At 40.1% G+C, this 9,145-nt stretch overlaps 1 protein-coding gene across 1 annotated transcript; it reads right to left on the bottom strand.

Annotated features, from left to right (window-relative positions):
* Positions 1–2,582: 2,582 nt before the first annotated feature.
* Positions 2,583–8,571, bottom strand: LOC141904470 (uncharacterized). Its single transcript, XM_074793059.1, has 11 exons — positions 8,144–8,571; positions 7,947–8,061; positions 6,812–7,205; positions 6,533–6,724; positions 5,971–6,236; positions 5,322–5,653; positions 4,486–4,778; positions 3,875–4,060; positions 3,765–3,778; positions 3,603–3,663; positions 2,583–3,046 (listed from the first exon to the last, which is right to left on the bottom strand). Exons 1-11 carry the CDS (start codon positions 8,569–8,571, stop codon positions 2,583–2,585), a joined length of 2,745 nt encoding a protein of 914 aa, XP_074649160.1.
* Positions 8,572–9,145: the final 574 nt, after the last annotated feature.

Below are 9,145 nucleotides of genomic sequence, written 5' to 3'. Positions count from 1 at the left end.
TTATTATACATATACATACTCTTTGAAATTGATTCCACACTGTATTTATTCAGGGTGGACTGCACGGCAGCCTATAGAGGTCGGACGCCTCATAATGGACTGGAGCAGCGGCGGCGGCGGCGGCGGCGGCGGCAGCAGCGGCAGCATTTCTGAATGAGCCTCGACGGCGGCCTAGTGGACTCCTCGTTTACCTCGCGGGCACGCAGGTAATAATTAATGATCAAGTTGGAATACGTTGAAGACGGTGCCGTAATGGAACATAATAAGAACGCAAGCTGCCTGGACGTCTGACGGCACTTACGTCGCATAAATTCAGCTAGAGATTCGCTATATGCCAGTGCTAATTATCTTATTGGCTAAAAGCATATAGTTTTCACAGCAGCTATTTCACCGCGATACACGCTTCTTGTCACGAAGATGTGCACAGAATATTAGACGAGTGTTTACTTTTCTACCAGCCTAATTTGTATCATTTATCGTGATATTTACCTGTCATCAATTTCCGCTTTCCAATGTCAAATAGCTATACCGTATACTTACAACGACCGCATTACAGTAGTATCGAAAAATATGTCTTAGGTCTATTCTGATTATCCACATTTTTGCGAGGGCTTCGATTTGGAATATGTTAGTAGTCTTTCGAGTACTTCTTGTTATTATTCATTAACTTAATCACAGATGAAAGGAAGCCGAGACGATTGGGAAATGCAAGGAAAAACATCGTTCTTCATCCGTTTTACCGACTACGCCATCAGATGGACATTGAATCCTGGCCGTTGGTTTTTTTTCTACTAAGACAACTTCATTGAGCACATTCTCGTGATCTTCAATTATCCCGATCACCGATCAATTCCTCCTCCCATTACGCAGCCCTTTCTCTGAATTATTACGTAGTAATTGTTATGACAGTTGATTTCTATGTAATAGGTTTAATGCAAAATAACGGTCTCATATCGTTAATTCTTGTATGGCTTTAATACGCAATCTAGTCAAACGTCGTACTACTAATAAACTAGTAATGGCCATTTCGGTTGGGTGATACAAAAATATCTTACATTTCAACAACCCTCGATTTCGTAACGGAAGCTCAACAAGTTTAAGCGCATTCCTCGGGAACTGATGGCATATCTGAGGCAGATTTTGAGTTGATCTTCCTGCGAATGTTAGTCTTTATTGGTAGATGGCTGGTGCTGTTCTCCTTGGCGACTATTTCCAGCGCCAAATCTGTACGATCACCGTCAATACAATCGACGCCAACTCGGGATCGTCCCGTTTTCATCTTGTGCTTTTCTTTTGTAATCGATGATTCCTCATTTGACATCGAGTCGTCGTTCTCGATATCCGCGCGTGGATTTTTTTTCGACCGGGCCTCGCCACTAGTGGTAATTACTGTAGGGGGCTTTACGTAGCATTGCTGCTTCGCTAGCGGTAGAACCTTCGAAGTTTGTGATCGCACGGCCAGAACATTATCTATGATCGTGTATGCATTTTTCATCTGTCGGATGGCTGTATCCAGCGGCGCTTGGCGATTTATCATAATGTTACTCTTTAGTTGGCTTTCCCTCAGGCGAATCGCGAGCATGGCCTTCTTCGCAATTTCTGGACTTCGATTTTTCAATTTCTGTTCAATCTCGCGCCTGAGTAATTGTATCGAAAATCCACTGGTTAATATTTTCGACTCTAAGGACATGCGGTGTTTAGCGATGTCGTCGACGACGTCTGTATTTTTCCTCGGATCAAGTCGAGTGGTGAAAGTATCGTATCGAAAATCATTATTTAATAAATCCCTGTAGACGTCAGTTTCCGTCATAGCTTGTCGTAATCTTTTCATTTTCTTATCAATAACCGACACGTTGGCGCGGTGTTTCCTGTTAATCATTCCGAAAATTGAAGTCAATCGTTCTTGTTCTAATTCGGACACTCTCTTCGCGCGCTGTCGGGCGCCAAGACTGAAATCGACCGTTTCCTGGAGCACCGAACCCCGCCCGGTCGGACAGAGTAAATTAGCGCGTGATAATTTCTGGTTCAAATGCGCCTGAGGCATCGCGTTGGTTTCTGTTCCTTTCCTTGTCGACCTATGATATTAACGAAAGCGCTAATGCAACTATGAATTATCTATTTTTTCGAAGGAAAATGAGATGGAATTTTCGTGTAAAATCCCGAATAACTTACCATCGATATAATCACAAATAATACTAAGATATTCCCCTCTACTTTGACCAAAGCCACACAAACTATGATCGTTCAAATATATAGAATTCGTTGTTTACACAACGGACAGTAGGTTTATTTGTCATTCTGGAATTCCTTTTCATTGTGATACCACCGAATATAAGTAAATTGAGAGTAAATTTTAGGTATAAAATCCAGAAACAAAGAGAGCGGCTTAGTAGACAAACAGCAATACTATAATTTCGACTCGTATTTCATGTCAATATCACGTCCTTGGAACCAGTTCCACAGTTATCTCTTACAAAGTTGAATAGTCGAAAAATAACTTCAGAGCAAAAATAAATACACAACTGTGAGGAGCTTAAGTAAAATGTAATTACAGCCGAATATACATGACAATTCTTAAGATTTCAACCTTTCGTTTTGGGGATTTGGGGGAAACTATTGAATATGCCATTAATAAAATTCCCAATGTTATGTCGAGTGAATGGATTACGACCGGTTTGGCTTACAGGCGGACGCAGACCAAACGGCATGGACCAAAAGGGAAATACCGGCTTCAACCATGGGAATAGGGGCCTTAGATCCTTCTTTAACAGTTCATCAGTCTCCTTCGCTTGAACCGTACCAGCAGAAGTGTCAGCGGCGGTACCAGTAGCAGTACTTTTCGCAGTAACACTAGCAGCGTCTGTCGCAGTACCAGCAGTTTTGTCCCCATTCGCCGCTGCTTTAGCCCGTTTTGCCAGTTCCAGCAGTTGTTTCTGGCGTTCTTTACGTCGCTCTTCAATGACTTTCCAATGCCAGGCAGGACGATTTTCTGGGTGATCAAGAGGCGTATCGATATCTTTACCAATAGGTGTCCAAGGTATGGCATCTATGAAAAAACTAATACTCTGAAAACCTAAGACCCCTAACTTGACTCAAGATACCTGTCACGTAACGGGACCGAATTTTTCGTTAACGCAGAAAAGTAGCGCTACTATGACCTATTTTCGCTACTTTCCTTTTCTCCGCGACTCCAAGTAGATCCGAAAACATGTTATTTTGTTCTGTGTAAAACGTTCAAGATGGCGGTATTTCTGTCGTATTTGGTTAATTTAAAGGTAGCGCCACCGTCCGTGGTTAAATTAGGAAATTAGGATACTAATCGACGCAATATACTATAAATAAACCAAATAAGATATATACTATGATTTATCTATCTGAAATTCACATTTAAAATAGCGAGAATCTGAAAAAAATATCGCTACTTTTCGGTGGTAACAAAATATACGGTCCCCTAACTTGACTCAAATGCTTAAAAGTAAACACAACTTAAATTAAAGTTAACACAACTTAATTTGGACACAACTTAAATGTTGTGTCCAAATGTCATTATTGAGAATATGAAGTAAAGTTAAGCATTTATATAAGTAGCAAAGATTACTTACCTGACGCTACACAAATGTTGAATGTAGGGAAGCATTTCAGGCCAGGGCCACAGACATTTTCCTATCGAGAATATATAAAATCTAAGTTTCGCTTACTAGTATTATACCAGTATTCGAGTGTTTTTGAATACCAAACAAAGAATGATTACTGAGGCCACTTACACCGCAACGTTCCCCTGTACAAAAAGAAACGAAGAAAATTTGAAATCATGATGATATTAGGTATAAATTGAGGAGTGAATTTTCACCGAGGGAATTATTATGCAACGTACCACAGCTGTTATCTGGAATGCAAGTCCGATTGTATCCATGCCATAGATATCCCTCCGGGCAGTCGCAGCCAACGTCTATGTCTCCTTTGCAAGTTTTCTTATTTGCCAGAGATGTGCAAGTCTTTTGACATCCGACTTTCACCGTCGGTGACAGATACCTGTTACCAGTGCATAGCTTGTCCGCGTCTGTAGGTTACGAAAAATATCATCAGGAGAAATGAAAAAAGAGTTATTCTAGGGGGTATGCTCTATGAATAGTACCAAAACTACATAAAGATGAAAAATGTATAACTCAGAAAAGCCTGTAAACCACCGATCTTTGGTGGCAAATAGCACACAAACGAATAGTCGTAAAAATATGATCTCGGTATCATTGGTTTCAGCTAGCTTTTCTCTATGGGATGGAAAACTTCATGAAACCTTTTATGCATTAGTACTCCTATACATGGCTGTGTATATAGAACATACTTTCTATATTTAATAACGCTCGCTGATTTTAATTTCTATTTATAAGAAATCGTAAATTCTCTAAATCGCACAGAATAAATAATGAAATCATTACTTGAAATTGATTATGAATCCATAAAGAAATAGAAATAAAAAATTCTTACTACACAATAAATTCCTTCGTACATGTACGCTACCACGTGACATACACTCATGCTCAATCTGATCTATGGCTGCGCAGACGACGTATTTCGCCTGTCTCGGTGATCTGATTCCCCACTGGTCTCTGACACACGCGAAATTTATCTCCTTTTTTGTGTAGTACGGTAAACTGGTCATACACTGCTTCAGAGTTTTTACTTCGTTCAGATCGGCGCAAGTCAAACTCCCTTCACTCAAGGCTTTTACAGCCTTACCGCCCCCATTCTTCGACCAATCCCACGGAACAGTTGTACAGCTTGAAAGAGAGATTAAATGATGTGGGTTTACCAATATAACAGGGTACACATCGGACAAGCCTTTAAAAGGGCTTTTGCTCCACTGGGTTCCTCCAAGTGATACCGGCACATTTTAAACTTGTATTTATATTTACGTATAAATATCAAGTTATAAAATGTTTCAATTTCTTAAAAAATAAGGATGATAATGATAATCATTATTACTATTATAATTTCGGAAGAGTATCCAGATAGTTAAATAATAATAAGAACGCAACTATCACAATCTTCATGATGATAATGAGTTTATTTACATTTTCAAACGTTTCGATCGATTTCGACTCATCTCTTCGAGTCCTTTTCAAGAAATGACATCAGTATACTATACATAGTTTGTATCTTTTCATGTCATTTCTTGAAAAGGACTCGAAGAGATGAGTCGAAATCGATCGAAACGTTTGAAAATGTAAATAAACTCATTATCATCATGAAGATTGTGATAGTTGCGTTCTTATCATTATTACTATCATTATTATCATTATTCGCGGCGAGGTTTTACATACTTGGTATCCCCATCAAATTCGGGATCCACGACGCGACAGCTGTCCCCAAAGCTCTCAGTTTGATGATCGGACTCGGGTTCCACTTTCCCGGTATCGCAGCGTTTGTAATCGTCGACAGGGTTGTCGTTACAGTCGCCACAAATTCCACGCAGTTTTCCAGCGTGGTGACGTGACTTAATCGTGAATCTGTAGTTACCGTACGACACCCATAAACCGCACAGCGTATCTTCCATAAGAGTCTGTGAGGCATCCGTTTGATTAAAAATGATACCCAGATCAACGGCATAATGCGCCGGGATGTGAGATATATCCCGAAACGTCTGATTTCCAATCTGAAATATATAGCTAGATGCGCCGATCAAAATCGCTTTACAAACATGTGATCATATCCGTCAGATTTATATTCCGACAGCGAGAAAGGTTTTTTTTTGTTAAGAGTAACCCCTTCCCTTTTTTTCATTTTCTTTGCTACATTTTATGCAGAAATGCAGAAATACATTCATGGAACCTTTTTCATATGTCATGTGGCTGTATTTTGATATCGTATATTTCAGTTAACAAATAAGCTATGACAATGATAATGATAATGATGATAAGTCGTTGTCTTTTTATAGCCTTCGTTTCAGTTTGTACGATGTAAAATGTTCACCTGTATCATATTGCCTTTCAATAATCGAATCCATTCTTTTAACCGTCCGATTTTGATATTGATGTGATCGACCCAACTTGTTTGAGAATCCAAATTCTCTATTTTGGTATTTCTCCCAGTAATTCTGTGATAACAGCTGTCGTTTGCCGACATATGAGTGGTTTCAGACAGTAGATACGTGCATCGTCCCGTATGGTGCAGGTACCACCCGTCGTAGGTCCTGTAATGCAATCCGCCGAAACCGGAACAGAAGCACAACTTACGGGCTATTTTTAAAAAAAGCAGTAAAGTAGCCTGTTATAGATAGGATTTTCTTTTAAAGTAAAACTGGACCCGATTCCACGTGTTCATTGAACCCCTCGGCGTTTATTAAATATCATTCTTCAATGTTTTGTTCTATCAATTTATTGCATATCTTAACCTATGTATAAATTTCATATACGGCGCAATGAATATAAGTTCAAGTTCAAGTTCACTCCGAGTTAAGATTTGATTCAGAATAAACTGAAAATGAACTGATTTTAACTCGGATATAACTCACTTGTTGAGTCTGTATACTTACGGCATAGAGCCGGCGGGACACATTTCCCCACCTCGATATCCCACAGCAGACCATCAGGACAATCACAGCCTCCTGTTGTTTTCAGTATGGTTTTCCCCTGCTTCGTACAACCGTTCGGATAATCGCACGTCTTCAAACAACCGAAATGTATAACATCGCTGTTCCAGGTGAGATTGTACAGACATGTCGGCGCTGTTTAAACGAAAACACCAACAATGATCGGCATCATCTGGTGGAAAATACAGTGCGTATATAAATTAAATTCGGGAAAAATCTTACGTGCTATGGTTTTGTTCAATGTTGAACTTGTCATGTTTTCCTTCGACAGTGACCCAGCATTTTTTGCAATGTTACCCGTCGTCGAATGGTTTATCTTGTTGTTGTTTTTTGCAGCTTGCTGCGTTTTTACGTCACCCGATCTCCCGCTAGTCGCCGCCAGTTTCTGCTGCGATACGCCTCCGTTGTTCGCGGGTGGTGCCGTAGGCGATATTCTCTTCGATTTGGTTCCTAGGCGAAGTTTGCCGAATAAATCTTCTAATTTCTTATTTTCTGCCTCATTCGGACCCCTCTTCACGAAGTTAAAGTCCTTTCCAGTAACATAAACGAATGAACAAAACAAAAAACAAGCCACGAAACGTCTTGTGTACGCCATAACGCATTGTGTATTTCGACTCTACTGACAATGACATCATCCACGCAGGTAGATATAGAAATAGATAAACATATTGTAACACCTGTACACAACGTCCTCTTAAAAAGCCACGTATGGCGAAAATGTGTGTCTCCTTAATGATTATTATATATACATATTTCTTTGATGTCATTGCACCGGGGGTGAAGTCAACGACTTAATGTCTCTCTTTAGCTATGAGGATAATGTATTAAAATCGGTCGAAATATCAGAAGCGACGGGGGGAGAGCAATGATAAAATATATACAGTGATCCCCAAGTCGGAGTCGAGTTGATTTCTTTTAAATGTTTTTTGTGACATTAAATACATAACACCCAACTCGGATATCACTCAACTCAGACGCAGTTTTACGGCCCCAAAAGATCCGACTTGAGCGAAGTTCTTTAGTAATTTAGAAATTTGATCCTTGCAATAGACATAAACGTTTTTTGCCAGAAGAAGACACTCGTTTTTCTAAATACACTCGTTTATCTATGGTTATTGCGGATTTAAGTGGATCGCTATCAGTGCTTTGAGTGACAAGAGGGTTCGAGTCCCGCTAGCTGCTCACAATGTGCGGGCAATGACTCTTTAAGTGATGTTAAATATAATGTAAAATGCAATGGGGTTTTAGTTTTGGGGAACCAAGATCCGATCGACGCGAAGCGAGATAAACAAAATGAATTTGTCTAGCAGTCGTGTTTGTACGCTTTAGACCTAATGAACTGCGGAGACCATTTTACCGGATAACTGCTGCTTCGTTGAGTGCGGAGCAACATTGTCGGTAGTACCTCTTCGTGTTTCCTTTCATTCGATGCTAGAACACCGTTTGGCATCGACGAAGCGCTTCCACGACGTCTAGAAATATCAAGAAAATTATTCAAACAAATCGAAACATTTCCTGATTACAAGCGAATCTTGCGTATTCTTTACCACCCACCGTTTCCGAATCAATCTATTCTTGAAGATCGCTTCCAGAGTTACCAGCTCCTCGTCGGGGGTAGACGCCGAATAGAAATACGAGTGTAAATCGACGAAATATCGCGTCAGTGCGCGCAAGTTAGACACGGCCACGCTGTATTTACCTGTCCACATCAACTGCCGGACGTCCATCAAAAACTCACTGAGCTGCAAGCAATCTTCCTTACTGCAAGCATCCAATACGACTGTAGCCACCGAAAGAGGAGAACCGCCGGTCACCAGTTTCCACATATACTGTCGTATAACTCTCCAGAACAGGTCTATTTCCGCTTCCGTCCACAGCGGTTCTGCTCGTGCGTGCGTCGATGACGGTTTATCGACGTTGTTTCCCTCGGGATCGGTTAAAATGAAACTGAACAAAGCTTTTCTCGAAGTTCTCGAATACATTTCAAAGCGAAAATGCTGATAGATGTTTTGGATCATGAAATCTATTTACATATACGTAACAATTTAAACTTGGGTGATAATTTTCAACTTCCTTTTATTTAACACGAAAGTGTTAATTTCCACTCCAGCCGTGGCATTAGATTGACTCATTATACAATTCACCGTATATTTGTATGTTTCTTTTTTTCAAATTTGATTTGGACGTAATTGCTGAAATTTTGCCAACAAGTACTTTCTGATTCGGGATCGTTCTAGATCATGTTGCATTTGCCGAAAGATCACGCCTTTTATTTGGTTAGAATCGATGAAAAAAAGAATTGTCTTTAATAGGTCAACTTGAAATTGAATAAAAATGATTTGAATTAGATTTATCATCAAAAACTGAGTTTGTTTGATGGTTTACGTCCGGCTCGGATCTTGGTTTCCCAAGACTACGGTAACATTGTATCGTCGAGACTGCAGTCTTGAAGCGTAGCGGCCAGCAGGACTCGCGCCCCTCAGTGTTACTATCGGCACTGATAGTGATGCAAAACAGCATCTTTTCTTTCGTATGGTCATATACTATTGTTGACTA

This window comes from Tubulanus polymorphus, chromosome 4 (assembly GCF_964204645.1).
Source record: "Tubulanus polymorphus chromosome 4, tnTubPoly1.2, whole genome shotgun sequence".
Taxonomy (NCBI): domain Eukaryota; kingdom Metazoa; phylum Nemertea; class Palaeonemertea; order Tubulaniformes; family Tubulanidae; genus Tubulanus; species Tubulanus polymorphus.
The sequence above is the reverse complement of the archived record's forward strand: the minus strand, read 5'-3'. Positions and strand labels throughout refer to the sequence as shown.

Coding starts and splice junctions, on each gene's coding strand:
- LOC141904470 (XM_074793059.1), bottom strand. CDS start 8,571: ATGTATTCGAGAACTTCGAGAAAAGCTTTGTTCAGTTTCATTTTAACC. Junction 4,779..5,321: donor GAATTTGATGGGGATACCAA/GTATGTAAAACC, acceptor CTCTCTTTCAAG/CTGTACAACTGTTCCGTGGG. Junction 3,047..3,602: donor CAACATTTGTGTAGCGTCAG/GTAAGTAATCTT, acceptor GTTTTTTCATAG/ATGCCATACCTTGGACACCT.